Source organism: Stylophora pistillata, chromosome 12 (genome assembly GCF_964205215.1).
Source record: "Stylophora pistillata chromosome 12, jaStyPist1.2, whole genome shotgun sequence".
Lineage (NCBI taxonomy): Eukaryota > Metazoa > Cnidaria > Anthozoa > Scleractinia > Pocilloporidae > Stylophora > Stylophora pistillata.
The window spans coordinates 6,710,001-6,734,000 of NC_142530.1; the positions used below are offsets into that span (position 1 = coordinate 6,710,001).

A 24,000-nucleotide genomic window follows, 5' to 3' on the forward strand; every position below is an offset into this window, starting at 1 on the left:
CCAAAACAAGTTACAACTGTCAATGAGAACCAAAGAAAATCACTCAAAGAGCCAATGAGATATTTGAGCAAAAACCATGAAAACTACGGTAAGAGTGGGGAAACACGAGTCACCAAATTGAGGTTGGGTTAAGGTTTGCACCTTATCAGTTGACAAGATGGCGCTGGTTCTCTGGGCCAATCACTTTAGACTCTCGATCAAAAATTACTTTAACTAGCCTTGCAATCTAATATCCCTTTTGTAATTTATCGCAAAACTGGGGTAGGATTTAGGTTGCAGTAGCATAAAAGCGAAAATGTCCTTTGTGGTTTAACAGAATCACTCGAAATGGCTTTCTTCTATCAGCTGTGACTCACTATCATTTATTTACTCACCGAGACTGTGTTCGCAGTAATTACCATAATATCCTTGTGGACAACGGCAAGTGTTTCTCCTCCAACAGGTCCCACCATTTCGACAATGCGGATAACATTGCGCTGAAAAAATAAGGTTGAAACCCACTGAACAAAAGACGTGGTCACAGTGCTTAGCGATAGAGCTTGGTTCGACCCCTGGCTAAGTTAAGGCGGCCTTGGGTAAGACATCTCTAATCAGGACCCAGTTGTTCGAAGACCGATTAGCGCTAACCCAGGGTTAAATTTTAATCCAGGTTTCTATATTTCTCGGTTCAAAAGCCGTTTTAAGAGAATTTTCCTAATTCTTCTGAGAGCGTTCAATCATCAAATTGTAAACAAATGGAATTAAAGTGAATTCATTTTAAAGCTTTCAGATCTGCTATTAAATTTAATCTCAAGGTAATATGTGATCTTGTCAAATATTATTAGCTACTTCTTTTCTCATAAGCAGTTTTGTTGTTTTCAAAATTACCTGGAAATTACTCTTTTGTTAAATTCTGTCACCTTTCCATGTCTTCATATTTTCTATTTATATGCAAATTTTATTATTTCAGACTTCCTTCCTAGCTTAGATAGTATTTTTCCTCTTCTCTCCCTTCCTTTTTATATATATTTTTTCTTTTTACGTGTGCATTTGTTCTTCAGTTTTCTTGCTGACCTATAATTTATAATTTATTTTTATTTAAAACTGATGTCAACTGGCTGCCTGGCCCCGCTAGCCCCTATGGTTATTGCAGGCAGCCAGTACTCTAACTTATACTTTTTAATATTCTCTTTGTTGTAACTTTTTCTGAGCAAGAGTGAGTACAAATAAAAGATTGTTGTTGTTGTTGTTGTTGTAACCCTGGGATATCTTAACTCGCTTTTGAACAACCCGGCTCAGGAGCATAAAGAAGGAGTAGTAAGGTTACTGGTGACTTCGTGATGGGCGCCTTCGTTGTTGAGCCACCGGGTATGAAAGACTAAGTCTGACGGTCAATAACAATTATTACGACCTTGTTCTCAAGGCCGCAAGAAACGGCGTGGCCAATTGGACATATCCACCAACCTCGTTCCCAGGGTCTCTCATCTTCCCGCCCCATGAAGAGAGACAGAGAGAGGCCCTGGGAACGAGGTTGCATATCCTCTAGGATTCAATTTAGACCCGAATTCCACAAGAAGGGGGAATAGTTAGTGAAGAGGCTGATACTCCCTAAGGATTTTAATAGCTATACCAGTATACCTGAATTAAGAAAACAGAGTTTTCTCCGGAGAGGAATTTACCTTTTTCGCACCTCTTTCCGTGCCAGCCGTAAGGACATGAGCATGTGTTTGGCTTATAGCACACACCAAAATTCATGCAAGGCGGATTGCATATTGCTGAAATGAGAGATGAAACGTTAATAAACTGGTGACAAAATTACAAAACTCTTTACTTCCTATGATTAGTTTGCATATTCTCCATACCGTTCTCTATACATCTCTAGAGGTGCCGACAAGGAGAATTCGTTTAACAATCAAAAGCTTCTTTCGTAACCTTAAAGTTTGATTCTGGGGTGATGTTGAAAGGAAAAATTAGATGCTAGTCCTTCTTAGGAGTTAAAAGTTAATATATTGTAATTGTAAGTGGCATTTGAACATTTAATAGTTCCCTGTCACTTTACGTCCTCAAATACGAAGAGTCTCAATCAATAGACAATACATTAACCCACAATACCTTGGAGGCAGGATTCACCAGTGAAGCCCTTGGCACAGCGACACTTATTTGGTCCCACGCACACGCCGCCGTTGTAGCAGTGTGGGCTGCAGGAGACTGGGGAGAGAAGGAAACGAAAGCGTCATCTAAATTACTCAGCACTACTAACTATGCAAAATTCTCAAAAGCATTCATTCGTACTTTATCTTCATATCGGGTGCTTTGACACCACATGATCATGAACCTAGTCTATAGCAAAGCTCGTGAACGAGTCTTCCGTGTGATTTGATAAACGGCATTGGACAGTGAAATCGGTTTGTTTTGCACGCGGTGTTCTTGGTATTGCCACTAAAATGTTAATATCCAGGGTTCTAGTTAAAGGGCCGGTAACCAATTATTTTTACCGGCTGTTCAAGTAAATGCTACTGGCTATTTCACTGAAACCCAGGACTGAAATATTTACCGAAGTTATCCAACAATTTTTTCAATTTTTTGGAAAAATACTACTTGTCTCCTTTTACAACCAATGCTGTGAAGATATCTATCACATGTTGCCGGTTTGAAAATATATCATATGTTGAAGAAATCCTGCATTTTTTGACCAGATTCATTCTTCGCGGCCAAATGAAAAGACACAGAGTTTTTTAAGAAACATCACGGTTGACAACATGGCGTCCACATGAGGAAAACTTGCCCCCAGACCCCGGTACGGGTCTTTACGGTCCACACACTCCCAGCATGTGGGGAAGGTAACAAAGTTACTTGCTATTTCTTATTTTTTACTTCCCTATGAAAAAACTTGGCAAGAACCCTGAATATCCCCCTTTTAATTAAAGATTCCTTTGCGTGGGTCCGATACTCACGTCTGCAATACGGCCCCACGAAACCCGGTAAACAATCACACACATTGGGTTTGACACATCTGCCACCATATTGACATGGTGGATTGCACAGCACTGCGGAGGAAACAAAAAGGAGTTAGAACTATGAATTAAAGTGAACGATGAACTATGAATACTGTACACAGCTTGCATTTCTTAATTTATAAAACCTACAAAGTGATTATATATGAGAAAGCAACGTTATTTAGTAAATAAACCCCTTCGGGCGGCTGGTATGTCGGCTGATAATGTCCGCGGCTGAGAGATTGTCCGAAAAATGAATATTTGGCCGAGAAGCGAAGCTTCGAGGGCAAATATGAATTTTTATGAAATATCGACGCGGACGGGGGTTATTGCGTGATAACTGTCCTGTGATTTTACACCACGTGACGAAAAGTAACCAATAAAATCGCGCCAAAATTAATGGGTGGGTTATAAATGGAAAATAACGCCAAGGAGAAAGACGATCAGAATATGAATATGTAATTGTCCACAGAATTTTGCTAGTGGCTCAAGTTAAAAGCTACCACTGAAAAGCTGACCAATAGATGAAGTCAAAGACTTTGTTTCGAGTAGTTCAATGATCACCTTTCTCGCATTGTGTTCCCCCATATCCAGACGGGCATTTGCACTTATAAGGTCCTACGCAAGTGCCGCCATTGCGACAGTGAATCTTGCATTCCACTGCAACAGATAATCATCATATAAAACAAAGTTTAATTAAGCTTGCGAGCTAAAAGGTTCTTCCTGCCGGATTGTGTCTCGATTTCAGTGGCACGTGGTGACTTGGAGTATTGCTACGGGCAAACCAGAACGGGATGCCAGTCCATCACGGAGTTACACGAGAATTTTGTGTGGTTCCCTTGAAACTCTACCAGTATCCTCTACTCCAGGTTGGAGCGAGGTAGATAGATAGATACTTTATTGGTAAATACTTCGCAGCATGAACTGAATTGCGTATTCACAGATATAAAATAAAAATTACTATGTACATGTACGTCTTATTATTAAAAAAATACGTAATTCGTCGTAAGGGGGGAACTTATACATTATTTGTGGCTGCTGACTATTCTGGCCGAAGCAATAAAAAAAACTGTTTTTAAGTCTGTTTGTCTTGCAAAGTGGCAAAGCAAAGGTACGCTCGTGCCTTAACCTATGAGAGGTACCACGAAAGTGGACAGAATACAACACAGTGATCAGGCCAGAATTCGAACATAGGCCTTTTTATTTCATTGCACCAGCCTGAAGACTCCTGCGACTCTCATTGACAAAGTTTAGCTTGATTCCATAAATCTCATCAGGTTTGCACGTAATTTAAAAAGGTAAATTAGCCTCTGATACGAATTAAGTCCATTTTGTTTTCATTCAAGAACAACACTCTTTACAAACCTTTCTCACAGACGTCACCATGGTAACCTGGCTGACAGCGGCATATATTTCGACCGCTGCAGAATCCGCCATTTAAACAAGAACGATCACACTGGGCTGACAATGGGAAACAGAAAAAAAATTCTTCATTTCCACAACTATATTTACATGGCTCCTAATGATGTGAACCTTTCTACTGATTGGCTCCTGTTATAACTCGACAAGGCTTCGTCATTGGGTCAAGAAAATTCTCGCCATACTTTGAACCAATCAGGTGCAAAACGAAAGCTGCTTACAATTGGGTGACACACATTTACCCGCGCTTGAGGTGGGCAACGGACTTTCGGGGATTTAGTTTTCCGTGAACGATTGATCTTCCGGGTTTTGGTTAATCCAGATCCTTAACGAAAAGTGGTGCATAAAAGCCAATTCTCTTTTTGTGAAAAGATAACTTATCCCGCGAAGAACAGTCTCGCCATGGTTGCTCTGATAACCGACATACTTAAAGAATAGGCTGTGTGAGCTCGCTTAGCAAGATCCCAAACCAAACATCCCGGAACCAGGGCAGCCCGCTAAATGGGAAAAATTTGGTCTTACGCTCAGATCACAAATTCCAGACCAGTTAACGGCTGAGATTTAGGGCCCATCACTGTTCATGTGGGAGCCTAGTAACGCGCGATCTTTTAATTAAGTTTCAACCCAGTTATAAGCTGGAGAGTTACATTTGGTAAAATTTCCAAGTCAGTTACCGAACTCAGGCGGTGAAAACTAAGATCTGGGTTATTGTGTTGGCCCGTCTTCTCGAGGCGGAGTTGAGTGCACTGACCGTCAACCCATTGCGTTCCCCAGCGTTTTTCGAGTGAGCAAAAAGACAGATTCTTTAAAAGTGAGTGGTCTGTTGTACCTGGGCAGTCTTGCAAGTAGCATTCTTTTTCCTCAAAGGTTTGGATGGCCTTAAAGCATTCGTCTTTTAATGTTGGCTGACCTTTGTCATCGAAGAATCTGTTTTCCATATCACACATCATCACGCGCATCCTTTTCCCTTTACCACAAGTCTTGGAGCATGGTGACCATTCCGACCAAGAGATCTCCACTGCGAAAAAAATTGTTTTAAAAAATAAACATAACACAAACTGTGGTATCGTTATAGTTTACCCGAGTTCCCCTTAAGTTGCTTTCGATTTAATTTCGTGAAACCAATCCAAAGTTATCACAATCTGACTGCCAATCAGAAAAACTGAAAGTAATGCAAGGAGCCAATAAGAATTCAAAGTTTAGACGTGCAACCTGCCTGAAACGCGGGAAAAAGCAAAGAAGCTATTCATCATAAGGCTTACTTGTACTTTTCCATTCATATGAATGATGTAGAGTTTCACCATCGATTGCGGGCCAAAATAAAGCAAATAAATGCGATCCAGAATTGCGCATCATTATAAATTGATAATTTCTCTATATCAAATATCTTCACGATTCCTTGAGCGAGACGAGAGTCCATCCCTGGTCCTTCTTTTCCCTACATCCTCTCCTCCTTTGTGAAACATACACTATTGGCATTTGTACGACACGACTGGCAAGCCTCTGAGAGGTTATGCGGTTTCAAGAAGATGACAAAACAAGGGGAATATTTCCGCCTAATATCGTTGCTTTCACGGCTCAGCTTTAAAATTACGACTTCTTGAACAAACCTTCATTTTCAGGATCATCAACATAATTTGGCGTACCAGAGCCTTCTTTCCCGTATATCTCCGAGGCACTGACTCCGCCGCTACCTTCTATTTCGTGAGTGTGAAAGACCTGCGCAACAAGCCAAACAGTTAGTTTCAAATAAAATTAAGCATTAGTAAGACATCGAATTATAAATAAATAACTAAGTAAATAAATAAATAAATAAAAATTACTGAAACTTTAACCCACTCACTGGTTTGAATATTGGAGGATCGCACTGTTGTCTTGATGCACCGGGATCTGGGACGAAGTACAACTCGCTAATCTCAATCTGCAAAACATGGCGGACATTTCGTGAAGCTACGTTAAAGCATACGCATACAGTATTACACCTGATAAAGCGAGTTTCCACTCAAAGGTCAGAATCTTTCGGTGTATTGAACACTTTTGCTGTGTCATCAAAATTAATTGAAAGATTGCTCAGTTCAACAAACTGTCACTATACTACATAAGATTCCTGACTATAACTGGACAGACATGTGCGTCGAAGTGTTTTCCCGCCTGTTTTAGCACTAGCTTGATTTTTTCCAAATTCTACCTCATTTTTCCTCTCGCATGACGCAGCCTTCAAGATTTCCTGCCCTGCTGCGATGGTGACTGAAAGATGTCCCTTGGTATCACGAGATACTCTCATAAGTTTGTCGATTTTAACGAATTTACATGAAGAATTTACTTGTTTATTGATTGTGGAAGTTAAGCAAAATTTTGCCTGGTATCAACCAACTCACCTCGTATCTTTCTATGGACGATACAAGCACTGGTTCCCCGATGCTTATTTTATCCATGGCGTCCATAGCGAGAGTAAACTTCTCCCGTAAGGTCTTGGACCCAATCCTCGCGCAGTCCCAATAGGCCGTGACATTTCGTTCCTGGATACTTATACCCAGGGTGTGCCAGTAATCTGTTTTTACTCTCACAGGAAAGTCCAGCGACCATCCGCGAAATTGAAAGAGGGAGCTTTTCTCGAATCCAAAACTCACCAGATCTGGTGTGATTCTTACTCCTAAGCTCAAAGATTTGCGGTAATCGTACATAGCCACTAGGTAAATGTTTGTAAGTGCTACGACGCGAAATCTAAATAGCATAGAAAAGTCATCGGGGAAGTAATTGTAATACCTAAACACTTTTGAAACAGGTATGGATTTGATGACTCCATTTTCTACTTTTATGTTGTCGTGTCTTGAAACGGGTGGAATTTGATCCTCTCGGATATGTCGAGCTATGTCCTTTAAACCTGAAAATGAATCATTGATATTATGAAAATTAATATTTATAATAATTTCAAAATAATTGATCAAAAGTAATTGTTAGTATGACAACTAGGACGATGGCAAACGGCAAAAATTGACGTAGTTTTCAGTTTTTTCAAGATATATGTAATTCACGTAACAACAAATTCAATAACCTCAAGATGTAGCTACATGGAGTGGCGAAAGAAGTCGGCACACCTTCCTTTTTTTAGGTGGTCGACAACATTCCACACAACACAATAAACAAAAATATTGTAAATTATGTCTAATAAATAACTTGCAATTCGCCCTTCCCCCTGAATAATGTTGCCTAAAAACTGGGAAAATTTTGTAACACCAGGCAACTTTGAAATGGGGAGAGAAGATGAGAGAAATAAGTTCTAGGAAAAATTCAAAAGTGTTAGAGCTTGCCAAGACTTTTCCCACTCATTATAGCACCATCAAACAGTTGGCGACATTTTATTGTGACAAACGCAAAACAGTCTGTCTTGGTTGACCAAAAACGCGACAAAATCTCATTGTTTCTTACCTGTTCACAAATGCTAACTTAATTTGGTTTAATCTTTTACAAGTAATTTTCAATTCAGCGTCGTACGCTATCTGGGATTGCTTTGGTTTCGCTTACTCCGCTATGTGATTGGTCCAGAAAACTCACGCTATCCAAACGACCAATCAGGTTCAAAACGGAAACCGTTCGCGAAAAGGCCACTTCCGCTTTCCCGCGCCTCAGCAGTTTGCTAGTTTTATTTTGAGCTCTCATTGGCTGATGATGTTATTTTTCTTTTCCTCCGATTGGCTGTTGCGATAACTGTCATTTTGTATTTTACGATACTCAAAAACAAAGCTCAGATGGTCAGGCCTTCTTGCTTACTTTACAGCCTAAGTTGATCAGTATGCATTTTCTCCATACTGTTCCCAACACATTTCCTGAGGTGCTGTCAAGGAGAACTTGTTTAACAATCTAGAGCTTCATTAGTTGGTGATCATTTCCTTCATTCTCCTGACCTTTATGTGTGATTCAGGGGTGATATTGTAAGGAGAAATTACATGCTGGTCACTCTTATGCTGATCATTTCCTTTACTCTCCTGACCCTAATGTGTGATTCAGGGGTGATATTGTAAGGAGAAATTACATGCTGGTCACTCTTAGGGGTTAACGGTTTAAACTAAGTGTCTCGGCAACCGCCTCGTAAAACGAAACAAAATAACCTCACCATAGCACTCGAACTCGTTACACTTCCTTGATTCTCTGGAGCTGCCATCGCACTCTTTATTCACGCATACCCTAGTGCGGAACTGTTCACCCCCATCACAGTTTTTATTGCAGCGACTCCAGCTCGACCAAGTTTTCCAACCTAAAACGAAGTTGTGACAGGGTGCAAGTGTGAGGTAAGATGGAAATAATTGCTGTAAAAAATCCAATAACGAAAAAAAGAGGCTAGAGTCCAAACTTTGTAGAAAATATGGATTAACTCGTTAAAACAACCAGAACATTCAGCTTAAATAAAAACTCCAAAAACTTCTTGAAATTCGAAACTAATAGTAATAATACTAATAATAAAAGATTTATACCGCGCCAGTATCCTGCTGTTCAAAGGCGCCTGTTGTTCATTTATTGAGAGACAATAAATAAACAACAACCAAACTAACTCCGCAAAAAGAAAAATGCGACAACCAAGATACGCGCGAAATGTCCACGTCTCTTATTGGAATCATGTGACACACTCAAGTGGAGAAGCAGTGTTTTATGCTACAGAAACTTGTCAATATCCCCTACTTGAACCACTTTTAACCCAAGTATAAATATTACATTGATTGTTCATTTTTAACAAACCGGGATGAAACAAAATTCTTAGCGCCTGTATGCATTCAGCTCGCGCTTTGCACTGTTTAAATTTTCTTGGTAGCGCTTGCTAAGTAACTAAGGATAAAAAGGCTCCTACGCAACAGGTGTATTGACGAGTGGAAACATTAGATAGGAAAATAAAGCTGGATACATGGATATAATTTTTCTTTTTGCCACAGCAGCCGAATGCATCTCGAATGAAACTGTTGGTAAGGAAGTTTGACCTGTGTCTCACCTAAGAGAGTGTTTTTTTCCTTATTGCGCGAGTCCTTCCTCGAGCACGCAAAATGAGCTCTTGTGCCCGTCCTTTTAAGTTTTTAAAAAAACAAATTATGTAACCGAACTTGAACAATTCGCAGTCCCAGAGGATGATCTGAGGTCAAACGACAGGTGTTGTTTACAGCAAATAAGGAAATCAGTGCCAAAAATAAAAGAGTGTAATCTGTTTATGCGGTTTTGTTATGCGAATGCAAGTCTTAATCTCTAGAATTAAATGTTTACAGAACCTCCACATATAGATTAAAGGGTTCTAAAGCCATCAGTAATCTACACCACGGTTTTTTAGCTACTTTTGCTAGTTTCGCCCTATCTAATTTGGTAGTATATTGCATTCCGTTAAACTGAAAGGAATTCCACGAATTTAAGCCGTACAAAACTTAGAAAAAAATATAACAGTCTTTCATCTGAGGCAGTCATTACCAAAAAGGTGATAAACTAGAAAACTATCCAAAGTGTTTATATAGTTTAGCACAGTTATACGATAGTGGGTTAAAAGGAGAGATAAGCTCCCCTTTAATTTTTTTTGGCCTTCTAACGCGCGCGTGCGAAAGCAAATTAGATTATCAATCCTGAATTACCAAGACTAGATCGAAGAGTATCTCGAAATTCTCATATTTCCGACTACACCTTAAAACAGATTGAGGGCCCACGAGGTTTCAATTAGCTTTGGTGACCTGTGAACGCCCCTTTAGCCTGGCCGACTACACTCTCTGCAAATCTTTGTCTCAGATGCTATTGAAGGGAATTACTAACAGTAATTCACCGAGGAGAAGTGAAATAACCACGCAAAGTTTTAGCAAATAGTTATTTATTAAGCGAAATTCCAAAGTAGAATAGTAGTAGTGATTGGAAGAAGTTTGACAGGAATTGATTAGTTTGACGGAAAGTAACTTAAGGTATTCAAATAAACCAGAAGAACCACGTTTGAGGCCTCAGCGCCCCTATGCGTGTATCACTGTTAAATGAATCACTTTTCACTGGTCTTCGCAGCAGATAGTGAGACATTCCGTGACATTTAAACACATCACCCAATCAATCAACCTTGGTGCTCTGTAAATATGCCCGCTGACTGATTAAGCTCTGACTTTGAACATGTGTGCACGCGACAAAACATTTTAAGACAATTATGTTCATGAAGTTATTATTTTTTTGCGCACCTGAGTTGTTTAATCGCATACTGACATGAATTATTTCGAAAATTCCTCTCTTGTTTTCCTGAAAACCATAGTTAATCGATTAACTATGCGAAAACTGTTCACTTCTGAATACAAAATGTCACTGCAAGCATCGGGGTCAAAGACTCAAAACAAAAAGAAACTCATAAAAAAAGTCAGTGCCTGGTCACTCATATTTCCTATTTCATCGTTTTTAGGAAGGTTAAGAGTTTGTTTGTTTAAGACTTTAAAAGGGTCAATTCTCTTAATTATCAAAATAAAAATGGTGTCTGGTGGCAGAAGCTGACCTTGCCTAATGAGTGTGAAATTCAATGGCTATAATGTTTCGTTTTATTCATTTCTCCTTCCCCGCACTCTTTTGAATCACAAAAATCGGTAGCCCATGATCTGAAGAAATCGCGGGTTGCAGATATACCGTTCGCGTGAAAAATTGCATGTCCTGCAGACTTGCGTGACCGCTGTGGGAACACACAAACACGATTACGGCCATGATAAATTGAATTTCCGTTATCCAGATTTAAAACTGTATCCAATTCAAAACAAAGTCGATTAAGAAGCATATCAGAAATGATACCACCATAAAAGCAACAATGATACATTTCGCAAAGATTCGAGGAGATTGTGTAACACATGGCGTAAAGCTTCTTCTAAAAAAAAAAAAGAGCAGGATATTTATAACTAACAGGCTTTTAGCTCAACTTGTGATCCTGACACACTCGGTAATCGCTGAGATGCATTCAGAGAGATCGAATTCCACTAAATGACAAAGAGGAAAAGAAAAGTCTTTGAAAGAGAAGATTTCTGCGTGAGAAGGGTCAGAGAAATTATGCTGGCATAATTTTGGGTATTATTTCCTTAGTCAAAACATCGAGCATGATGCTGGCACAATGATTAAACTTCTTGAAAACTTTCTTGGTGTTACAGTAAAAAAGAGAGAAATTCTGTAGCCTGGAAATATCAACAATGAGCCTGTTTTTAAAGCTTACACTCAAGGAAAAGTTTGTTCGAGTAAAATGTTATGTTCTGAACTTCGTTAGGCCTTCTTTATTCCTTTTACCAGTTGGTGGTAGAATTGGGAAGGGAGAGGTTGACGTCATTGCTCTTTAAAGCTGTTACTTTGATCCATTAAATCGAGTCTAGTGAAAACTTATGAGCATCACGACAATTTTGGATGCGTTGCATGTTTCCTGGGGTGACGCTCAAAAGCAGAATGCTCAAATTTTCGAGCATCTTTTATCTGACCCTATTTTTGAGAGCATGGAAGACTGTGTCCTGAGGTGACTAAAAGTTTTGCCATCTTGGATTGACAAAAAGTAAAGCCTTAAAATTTTTTAAGGTTCAGAAAAATAACAAATCGTTTAGGCTCAGTTCTAATTCCATTATATTTATTACTTAATGTCTGATACCCTGTTTTTCAAACACTAAAACATGGTTAATCGTCTTGGCAAATCTCCAGATTTCATACTGACACATTTTCCCTAAACTTAAATGCCAGTTTTATAAATTCAAGCACTTTCAATTCCAGTCAGATAATTTTTCGGTTCAGTTTCTACCACTTATTTTATCTATCACATCGTACTCCAAAACAGTTTACAAGAATGCCAAACCATTCCCATTTCACTGATCTTGCGCACGTACGCAAGGTGTGTTTAAAGGCCGAGTACCTCGGCTTTTAATCTTCTCGAGTACATGACATGACAAGCATATGAAGATAAAAATACAACAAGCTTAAAATACCACCATGTCGGTATGATAATTAGGATACCAGACAGAAGGGGTCGCAGTAAAACCCCATATCATATTTTGTGGGTTAAGGACAAGATTGTTAGAGATAAAGACATTCCTCAAGTGCTTCGGAGCAAAATAATAAAATGGGTATAACACTACGGAACTTGATAGTCAATTCTAGTGCAGTGGAAAAAGGCTCTGTGATGTGACATCGCATAGAAAACCACCGAGATCACCAAATGGCCACTTTGCAGAGCAGTTTTCAGAAATCTAGATAAAATTACAACTCGGTGTATTGAGGTGTCCTTTTGCTGACCGAATCAGTGCCGTGCCCCCTCAAAAAGAGGGCGATTAATTCAAATCTTGAAGATCTCTCGTGCCATATTGCGGATTACACTTAGAACTTTTCTTGTCTAAGCGAAGAATATTTTACAGATCTCCGGCGTATTACTCCTTTTTGTTTAAGAATTTTTTCCTCGCACCGTTCTCCGCAGACATATCCACAACCTCGTGCCGGAGACGTCACGAAAACGAAAGGAAAACGTTACGAAACGAATCGTCCATTGGACAATTCGTTTCGTAACGCTGCAGGGAAGCTAGAGTCACAGTATTTTCCGGAACATTTAAATTTTCAAATCGAAAAAGAATTGTCATACAAAGGAGTTTGAGGCTAATCTAAAGTGGCAATTTGTCCTGGCCAAGAGGTTCTTTACAAACCTTGCACAATGCAAGACGATAATATGTTTGAACATCGAGAAAGAGATTTTGAGTTCGAGACATTACGTACGATGCTAGAGTTAGCCAACAACACTAAAAGTTCCTTTACCAAGACGAAACGCCCCTTTACACGAACTATGACCTTGGTAACCTTTGATTTCTAGAAATACCATTCTGGCGGGAGACCATCTCATAAAAAGGGACATGGTAACGGGTGCAAATATTGAAATAACTCCGAAATAAAACGCTCAACAAATTGAGAGCTGAGATAACATCAATTTAGACCTAAAATGGTAATTAAAAGTTTTTTGATTGGTATGTTATCCGGCGATGACAAAGGATCACTTCTATCTTGTCCACTAAGGTGTTATTTTGCTTATATCACGGTCCTACCATGTTAATTATGTAGAAAAAATAACTACAGAAAAGTGCGCATTCATGTTGATAAGCAAAAGTATTTGCTTTTTTGCCTCTTATGTTAAACCCACCAAATATTTGAGAGCTCAACTCTAAATGGACATGATACTACAGCCACGCGTGGCGGCTCGACAGGAAAACTCACAGAAACGGGTCAAAACATGAAAGCCAATTTTAGGATCAAGATTAAATCTGCGTTGATTAAAGAGCAGCGAACAGCTTCCAGGTGCCTCGAAATGATGAAGAGATCGTGATCAATCCAGTGAGCTTCTTTGACTCGACACGCGCACGTTTGAAATCAATCCTGAAATTTTAGCTTACTTACAATTAAGTCTGAAATCTCACTGTTTGTAAAAAGTCCAGAAATAACGGATGAAAATTTCGCAACATATCAAAAAAAAAAAAAAAAAGAAAAAAAAAGATAGCTGTAAGTAAGTGCATCTATGATAAACCTATCCCTTGTGTAAAAATGATGCACCCATCTTGTTCGACCTTTAAGACCCGAACATTCTTCAAAAAGGCCATATTTTCTCTTACTCACTAAATTCTGTCAACTGAATGCAGTCATTCTCAAATTCTCTCTAGACAACAGAAAACGTTCTTACCACACTACTTACAAAGAATAACCACGATGATAGTGATAATGACATTAACAATCTTGTTTAAGATAACGATAAAATACTACTTTAAAATTTTTTTTTGGTTCAAAATCATATCCTGTGTGCGTGTTTCCCCAGAAAGATTCCGTGATATTCCTCTCCGGGTAGAAATTGGATTTTTATGATTTGTGAAAAGGGATTTGAGCTCTATCCAACTTAATAAAAACTGAGTAAAATTAAAGAAATGAGAATGGTTGTCAAGGGATGGCTAAAGAGAAATCTACGATTGCCACAATTCAAAAAACATAAAATTTCTTATATCGATCGAAAAGACACGAACTAGACGCTTCTAGCTTTGTCTGAACTCTTGACAAATCTTGTTGTTGACAAACTGAATATTCCCAAATTCTCTTTATTGGATTCAAATCACCACAAAATATTTTAATCTGTTTAGATTACGTATCACAAAACAAACATCCGCAAAAGGTGTAATTCTTGGCTACAACTCACAGGGAGCCAACCGCAGTAGAGAGAACCTTTTGTTTGAAAACTGGTTCATGTGATAATTTATTGTGTGAGTTTTCATAGTTTCGTCGAGGCAAAGACGCTAAATTTCGAGTTCTGAACAGATGTTCAGTTACAATTAATCTTCCCACGAAGTTATTGGATCGGAGATTTGGGTGCTTAGATTAGTTTTTCTCTTTAATACCGAGCGATTGATTAGATTCTCCGGTCCAAAATTTTTTTGTCGAAAACCACGCAAATTTTGCCAAGGAATCGATTCGGCTCAATGGTTTGAAAATAAACCCTTGGAAAAAAACTCATGAAAATCTTTTCTTCTCCATTCTTGATCCTAATTACTCAAACAGTTTGTTGTATTTGTCTAGTACTTGAAGAAAATTAGACTAATTTTCGCTTCTTTGCTTTGGGTTATGAGCATGATAGAATTTCATCTTATGGAATTTGGGTAAATGGTTTAATGTAATTACTACATGGAACACAGACAGATATTATTTTCAGCCGACAGAACAACTCAACCTTAATTGATTTATTAATTGTGTTTCATGTAGTATCCCTTGCAAATTTTTTCACTCTTTTCTGTAAAAATTAAAAAAAAAAAAAAATGATAGTGAGAAAATCGCCCCACATAAACAATCTACCGAATCTGAATAATCGCACGACGTACTACTAGTTAACTCTCATAAATTCCTACCAGAAAACAACACTTAGGGAAAACGTGTCACAAAGGGGCGATTACTCGATGGCGTAACTTTTTCGTTTGCTTGCGATTTTACCATTTTTTTTTCTTTAACCGTAGCTAAGCGGTGAAGAATTCTTATACAAGCTGAAACTTGTGCAACGTAGCTTGGAAGAAGGATCTGATTGTCGCCACAAAGGTGTTATGGAGACGTATATTTGGTCGTCACCTAGGGATTATATCAATGAAGATTGAGTTAATCCGCTATGTTGTTAACAAGGAGAGACTACGAGGCACCACACGAGCTAAAGGTGGATTAAGTTACGCTCAACGATTTCCCTTGAAGGGACTCGAAGGTGTCGAGGCAAGCCACAAATGTGTTTATGAATACACCATTAAAAGGAGAGTGATTTCTTTTATAGCACTGACACTTAAAATGAAAGGGGAGAACCTCAAGGAAAAATTATCAGCTTTAACAACGATCTTGATTTTTAAGAAAAAATCTGATAATTTGAATGAAAAACGTTGGAAGTTGTGGTAAGGATTTGGTCTGAAACGAAATGAAAAACCAAACATCGCTTTCACACCGAGTCCCCCAGTTTTCCTTTAACTGGAAGAAAAAAGAATGAACAGGATATCAGTGCAGATTTGGTCCCTGTATGAATCTATCGCAGCGTCTCAAGCGCGTCTCGGCTAAAAACGTTCCGCAAAATCTGCGGGTCGATTTAATTATTTGGACGGCTCAGTTATATTTTGAGATGATCACTTTTCACACTCATCAAACTACAAAAACATGAAGGCGCTTAACGCCAATCACTGTCAAGGAGGTTAAAAGAGATCGTTTTCGAAAACAGTCGGTGTTCGTTATCTCTGCCAAACCACCTAAAAACAAACTGCAGCAACGAGGAGGGATCCATTCCGGAAATTCTTGAAGAGAAATGGCTCTGTTATTTGCTGATAAAAAGTCTTTCACTCGTGAAAGCGTTCCGCGATAAAGTTGGAACGAGACTGAGAGGCAAAGTGGATTGCGCGCTGTTGACAGTTGTTCACGGGAGACTGATTAGTTGCCACAAACACTGGAGATCTTCACTATACTTCGGGATGGCTTTTATTTATTCTTCATATGACAACAAGGGGGTGTGAAATTAAGCCTTAGATAACTGCTATGATGTCTTCAACCGCTGCCTTGCGGGGCGTTTTGCTTTGCAGGTGAAGCGTGCACTTCTGCAAAAATGGTTTTTCAATCTCAGTAGCATGGCAGAGTGCCTTGCAACAAATCACAAAACCAGATGTTAAAACCCGTATCTTGTACATTTCTAGAACGATTCTTGACAGCTTGGAAAAGGTTATTAATCACACGTCACAGATTTTTGTCCCCTTTGGAGGAAATGATATAAAACACGATGGATCTTTACCGCAAATCGTACTTTGCATTGTGTTGTTGTTGCTGTCAATGAACCATCATTAAACTGTCACGTTCTCGAAAGGATTATAACGTCGCTCAAACGGAACAACGTACTAAACCACACATTTCCCCCCTCACGATCGCCAAGCGACGCAAATCTTTCCGATTTTAAGTCGCACCTCGTGACGCGCGGGAAACAATACGAACAACTACCAACAGATATCCTGCAAATGCTTAAAGTATTCCCTAAATTGATTTGTTTTTCCATTGTTCTAAACATATTTATATGATTCCCTTGGTGCAATATGAAAATACGTGAGAAAAAGCCCAATCAAAGCTGTTTGTTCTTGATCAGCTCCGATATGAAAACGTCTCCAGCGATGAAATGATTTTTGTTAATGTTAAAACAGGGGAATGCGCGAGGATATTTATTCAATCCTTCGTATAATTAATGAACAAATTAAAACGTAGAGTATTGTCGCGAGATAATGAACTAATAAAATCTTTAATGCTACTCACCCAATGCCAGCAGTACCTCTTCCTCGTTCTTGGCTGTAGCCGGTGCGGTGGCCCCAAAGATGTCGTCGTATCTGGCTATGAGCGCGCGAGACTCATTCGCATACACCATGAAAACCATGTGAACTTCTCCTGGATTTACTGGCGAAAAACAGTTCATCTTTTCGCCAAAGCCATAAACTTTCACCAGTGGGGACGACTGCGTTTCTAAAACCTCCTCAACGAATTTGCTTCCCTTGAGAATTTTCCATACTTCGAAATCCGCTGCATGTGTCGATGTTGCATCGTACGAGTAGAGGTTCACCACTTTCCCAATGAACACCACTTTGACAAGTTTAGCGCGCTCTCCTGGGCTTAGTTGCTTCCACCCATCAAGCAACTGAATACAGGGTTTTGAGAACTTGGGTATCGTTAACAAAAATAGCAGCAAAATCACCGGTGATCGCGTAGAGGAGCGCATCATTTTCCAAATAGCTCGTTAAACTCCGCAATTAATGAAAAGTAATACACATGTAATCTGCGTTTCACAAGCGACGGAAGCGGGCAATAAATCAACTTGAACTTGTGTCAGTTACATCTGTGAAAATTCCACTACTCTGGCGCCGTGATAACTAGCCAACCATCATTAGGTCAGTTTCATTTATTCACTCGCGTTGTAAAATGTTTACCGCACGCTCTAACAGAGGTTTATCCGATCGGCAGCGTTCATCGTGAAGCCATGAGATAACTACTGAGGCGATCTGTTCGAGATAAGAAACGAGAGAAAGCTACAATTAATCATCAATTAGTGGGATTTACTATTGACAGGGAGTCAGCAGGATGGCCTGCAATTAATCGACTTTGTACGTGGTGAAATTCCATACATTCATAAGCTAAGTTGTTTCGTTTGAGATAAACGTAGGCAGTTTTCACCTTTTTACCGCCAATCAACTCGAATTTCAAGTCAACGACGGGACTTCACTTCTCGACATTGCCCCATTCAGTTTCATCTTCAACCCAAATGGCGATGCTATAAAATGAAACTTGCAATATTAAGATCACCATAACTCCACCTTGTGTAGACTATCAGACGCTAGACGCTTACGTTACACTACCGGCAAACCTGAATTTTTGTTACAAGTCGAAGTTAATAAATCAGCTGTCTATGTGTAGTTTTTCGATATCATTACTTCACCAAAATTTGTAGATCGACAAGAAAACAATTAAACAACCGCTTATCCTCCAAAAGTAAACAAAGCGAGGGGCCAAATTTAAGAAACTTACCCTCACATGAGAAGGAAATACAAACTCGCGCTTTGTTCACAAATAAATCTATGTTGATGGTATTATTCTTCCCCGTGTCGAGCAAAAGAATTTTATCAGCTTTGAGGTCACGAAAGTTTAATCTGTCGCCGCGATTACACTCTCCCTCCTCTACTAAGTCATATTTGTACCACAATGGTATTATATCTTAGTTTGCTCATCAAACTAATAAAAATTCCTTCTCTACTTTATTCTGAAAACAAATCTCTTCCGGTGGCTAAGCGGAATAAAGGAGAAGCGTGCATGCCTATCTCCATCCACGGATCAAAAGAGGCCGGGAAAATCTGCACTTTGGAGAGCCACTTATTACCTTTATTTGAGAATAACCGAACCTGAAACTTCGCTGAAAAATTGCCAAAATTTAAAATAGCAGAGGATATATTGTTTGTCTAGCAATCCATGTGTTGTTTCTGATGAGAGAGTTGAAATGTTTTAAACTTCAGAGAGTGACCGTAACATAAGGAGCGCGCACGAGAGTAGCAACGCGAGGAAGGCGGAAAAGCAATTGACGGTTGGGGGATGGGGGAGAACCGAGACGGTCACCCCAAACGACCCAACCTTTGTGGTATCGTCTAAGCCATGCCAGAGTGCTCAAACTGGAGTAAACCAGCGAGCATGCGCAATTGCAACGGCAATGACTCATCCTAGATAGAGTGCTCAATTTGGACATGAAAGCAAAGCTTTGTATGCCAAAGAGCTATATCTATAAATATATATAAATATATATATATATATATAATATAAAGTGTGACTTGATTTTCGTAGAACAGTGCTCAATACATAGAAGTAGAGCGAAGTATATATTGTGGGAGGAAAAAGACAAGTAAACTACAAGTTCATCCCTACAAGCCTGTTTCGTGGTCGCCCACTCATCAGGGGATTTCGTGGGCGACCACGAAACAGGCTTGTAGGGATGAACTTGTAGTTTACTTGTCTTTTTCCTCCCACAATATATATATAATATATATATATTTATATATATATATATTTATATATATATATTTATATATATATATAAATCTTTGGCAAATATATTATCTTTGGCAAAGCCAAGCTCTCGCTTGGCTTTGCCTATTGGCTACCTTGCGATTGAGCACTCTACACTGGGGTTGCCATGCACTTAGCCTTCGGGCGAAGCTCATCACCTTAGTTGTGATTTGAGCACTCTCGCATGGCAACATGCCTGCACTTGGTCCCACAAGTGTAGCGCCCAGGCAATGGTTTATTCCAGAGCTTGGCCCAATGTCTGCACTGCACTGATGAGCCTCATAGGTCGAAACAGTGTGCACTGTCTGCAGTTATATATATATATATATATATATATATATATATATATATAAATATTATGAGAGGAAAAAAGGACGTAACTACATTTCCCGACAAGCCTGTTTCGTGAATCGCTTCACTCTTCAGGGGAAGCGATTCACGAAACAGGCTTGTCGGGAAATGTAGTTACGTCCTTTTTTCCTCTCATAATATTTATTCTGCTCTGCTTCAACGTATTGAGCACTGTTCCACGCGAAAATCGACTTGCAGACTTCCTATATATATTTATTACACGACTCGGGCAGTCAGAGGGCCAATAACTAAAATCAACCAATCAAAATGCTCTATTGCCGGTCCAATATTCTCTAAGTATTGGACCGGGCACTGTCCCGAATGGTTCCGAATGATACCGCACTTGTGTCCCTTTGAACTTCAGTCGTATGATAAATCTCTCATTAACCAAGCTTGCTCGGGACCGTACTGGAAGAATATCGGCCCTCGGTCTTTTTTGTACGGACCTCGCTGCGCTCGGTCCGTACTGTCAAGACTTCGGGCCGATATTCTCCTAGTACGGCCCTCGCGCTTGGTTAATAGGATATATATATATATATATATATATAGGAAGTCTGCAAGTCGATTTTCGCGTGGAACAGTGCTCAATACGTTGAAGCAGAGCAGAATAAATATTATGAGAGGAAAAAAGGACGTAACTACATTTCCCGACAAGCCTGTTTCGTGAATCGCTTCACTCTTCAGGGGTTTAAACCCCTGAAGAGTGAAGCGATTCACGAAACAGGCTTGTCGGGAAATGTAGTTACGTCCTTTTTTCCTCTCATAATATTTATATATATATATATATAGGAAGTCTGCGTTTCGATTTTTCCGTATAACAGTGCTCGACACAAAAGTAGATCTCAATATATGTTGGGTCAGGAAAATACAACGACTACGTTTTCATCCCTACAGGCCTGTTTCGTGATTGCTCACTCACCGGGGGATTTAATATATATATATATATTAAAACCAATGAAAAACGAAAGTCTTCTTTTACTTTGCTTTTGCGCTACGCGTTTCACCGCTGTAGCGGCTCTTCAGGCATAGCAAAGTCTGTTTATTGACTTATTACGTCACAGTTCTAATTGCAATTACAATAATAACGGCCATTGTAATCTGAAGCGCGCGCGAGCAATAAGCGTAATTTCAATTGATATATATAATAATTTCCTTCTTTCACATTTGTATAAATATATATATATTTGTTGGAAGAAAATATCACACGAAGCCGCAAAACTTTCGCTATAATGCTGTTCACTGTTTTACAGTGGCAATATTTTTGTGTCAGTCTAACTGAAACTACTGAAAGAAATATCGCAATGCAGGTTTAAGGATCAGTACGTGTGTCGCTTCTTCAGAGAATATGGGTCACGTCCGAGGATATTCGGCGATCATTTATCATGTGAAAAGATAATACGCCAACAAATGGTCCTCTTTGAATGATCATCAGCTTACAAAGTTGTTGTTGTTTTTTTTACCGGATAAAGCACCAGAACAAATGCAAATCGCGACAAGAACCACGAAAAAACATCTAGAAGTTGTTTTCTTATAATTTACATCCTGTAGCTTCACCAAAGACTAAAAAGTTACAGCTATCTCGAATAACAGCTGCATCGGATCGAATCAAAAGCATTGACAAGAACCTTGGATTGTCCAATGGCCGCAGGTTGATTTTACTGCGGACAATCTTGGCCTCGAGAACCATAAAAACGTGCATAAATTTTCATGATTGGGTGTCGACACGTTATCTTGGTGTCGAAAGTAATCCGGATAGAACTGGTTTTACTTTACTTCGCCCTGTGATTGGTGCAGAAACCACGCGGCGACCCCCTCAATCAATCAAATGCATCACTAAAACCATTGAATTGCTGGCGTTTTCCCTTGCTTCACTGAGCCAAGCAAACTTGCACGCAATCTTTTGATATTTCTTCCGTGCTGACTGCATGGTTTGATTACCTTGGCTATGATTTTACGACACTCATCCAAACTTCACCACAATGTATGTAAAAATTCACTTTTCATTAAATCCCGATTCTCTGGAGGCTGTTGTTTTCGAAGCGTGAAAGTTTAGGCTTTCCATAAAAAGATAATCTCAGAAAAAAAAATTTTGTGAGCTAGAAAAACATTAAAAAAGAAATATAAAACTACTAAGAAACAAAGATTTCAAAGGATGTAAGAAGTTTGCACGGATTGCAAACAATAAACTTCGAAATTTTTACACCTAACTTCTCAAGATACACAGACACAGACGGGGCGTGAATGCGCCATAAACTGGACTCACCGCCCGATATGGCGGGAAAATCAGATTTGGTTGCCGCGTGTGGTCTAACACGTACAGAACTTGCAATGAAGCAATTCTATCATTATAACAGGGCATTTGAGCGCAAAAAAAAAACATGACATTCCAATACAGAAAATCAGAAGTAGAATATGCATGAGCTTACTTAATTGGAGAGATCCCCCATGTAGGGGATTGAGTAAACACAGGCAAGGGTAACTAAATACTACAATTGTGTCTGAGGTGATTAGACCCATGCAATGAGAAACTCACGTGTATAACTATCACATGCAAATAGCAATAAATTTTAGTGCTATTAACATAAAGTTTTATACGGTATCAAACGGGGATCCGGAAAAAAAAACAGCAGCAAGGATAGGTTCCTGCTTTAACGTGCCTCGATTCTCGTACGGAACTTCAGCGACAGTCTATCATGTCAAACAGATGTTGAAACGCTATTAGTCGAACGAACAAGAAAGATGGCGGGCTATCGGCAAGAAAGTAAAAATCGAAAATAGCTCTCTTTTTCGTGTAATAAATGTACGCCAGTTAGGAGACAAATTTGAGGACGTTGCTGCACTGAAAGAAAGCTTGACAGATTGTTTAGAACACGAATTATTAAGCAGGGCGTGGACCAAGTTTTCTTTGACGCTGTTGACAAGATTTTTCAATGATAGTAAAAGAAATAAAGACTGAAAACAATTGGACACGATACAGATAACTGTCACCAGGAAAAAAAAATGAAAAATTACATACAGAATATACATACAGAGTTCCTGATATTGCGCAGCCCTGAAAATAAACTGACATCAGCAGCGAAACGGTGAAACCACAAAACTACCGGAACCAACCAAATGCATCTTACTCAATTAGCATGCGGTTTTATAGTCTCGACATGTTTATTTTTCCATTTTTGTCATTTCATTTATGCCACCTGATTTATTATACCTCTTTTTGTCGATTTAAAACGCTTATCTCTGAAAATATTTTTTTAGCCAGACAAATCTCTTTATAATCTCATGATCAGTTTTATACATGAAAGCTCTTTTTGTATAAAAGTACCGAATTTTGCAAGGCTCGCATGACCCTATCAGTTTTGCCGGCAAACTTAAAAGATGTTTGAATCGCTAAATAGATTTTCTTCCGGCCTACGTATACAGCATATCTGTATGGTATTTTAATCTTACTTTAGGCAGCTCCTTGTTAAATTGTCTATGTGCGTGTCCTTAAAGTTTAAACTTATAATATCAGCGCTTTCGCTGTGGTGTGACTTTTAAGTGTTTTAATTGATTTAAAACTGCGACTTTGCTATTCTATTCAATCTCCACAGTTAAGACATGTACAACGTCGGGGAGTTTAGATAAATGACTAAGCCGCTTTCTAAAGATATCTGTTCGAATATTTTCTATAAAAAAAATACTCTCTTTTACCAGTCATTAGTAAGCCAGGGACCTTTCTAAAAATCTTGGTTGAAGGGGGGAGGGGAGGGGGGGCTTGATGTGACTTGTTCAAGAGGTTACGATTCGAACATTTCGAACATCCAAAATAGGTCACAAAAAACCTAGCGGTGTTAGAGTCTTTCGCCAAGTTATTTAGAGGAGGTTGAACCCAAACCACAGTTTTACCCAAATAGTTTGTCTTCTGTATTCTCTAAGAGGGTTGTTTTCATGAAATAAGTGTTCTTCCGCTGCTCACGAAAATTTACGTTGAGGTAAAAGATTTAGCTATCGTGCTTTTTTTCGCGATTTCGACTCGGCGACTATTCAAAGGCAGAAACTTGTTTAAAACTACAATGTCTTGCTCTTTTTTATTCAAATTTCTACGGATGGTGTAGATTACCAATTCCTACCTTACTTGTAATTTTATTTTTCTTAAAATCCTCGACTAAACGCTGCATTCTTCTGATTAGGTACAGTGTTTATGCGA

General features: G+C 39.1%; 1 protein-coding gene across 3 annotated transcripts in view; it reads right to left on the reverse strand.

The window, feature by feature from the left end:
* The window catches only part of LOC111332994 (uncharacterized), a 34,533-nt gene that overhangs the window by 810 nt on the left and 9,723 nt on the right, over positions 1 to 24,000 (reverse strand). Inside the window, exons 1-13 of one of the 3 annotated variants that reach the window (XM_022938501.2) lie at positions 22,844 to 22,969; positions 17,178 to 17,914; positions 8,509 to 8,649; positions 6,773 to 7,278; positions 6,238 to 6,315; positions 6,005 to 6,113; positions 5,224 to 5,412; positions 4,341 to 4,436; positions 3,540 to 3,635; positions 2,934 to 3,026; positions 2,092 to 2,187; positions 1,659 to 1,754; positions 375 to 476 (exon numbers count right to left, since the gene is read on the reverse strand). In XM_022938501.2, the coding sequence (XP_022794236.2) occupies positions 375 to 476; positions 1,659 to 1,754; positions 2,092 to 2,187; positions 2,934 to 3,026; positions 3,540 to 3,635; positions 4,341 to 4,436; positions 5,224 to 5,412; positions 6,005 to 6,113; positions 6,238 to 6,315; positions 6,773 to 7,278; positions 8,509 to 8,649; positions 17,178 to 17,637 (2,062 nt within the window). In that variant the 5' untranslated portion in view covers positions 17,638 to 17,914; positions 22,844 to 22,969. Of the gene's footprint in view, positions 1 to 374; positions 477 to 1,658; positions 1,755 to 2,091; positions 2,188 to 2,933; positions 3,027 to 3,539; positions 3,636 to 4,340; positions 4,437 to 5,223; positions 5,413 to 6,004; positions 6,114 to 6,237; positions 6,316 to 6,772; positions 7,279 to 8,508; positions 8,650 to 17,177; positions 17,915 to 18,437; positions 18,580 to 22,843; positions 22,970 to 24,000 lie in introns of those variants that run through there. The other 2 variants (XM_022938505.2, XM_022938523.2) reach the window with 2 other exon arrangements.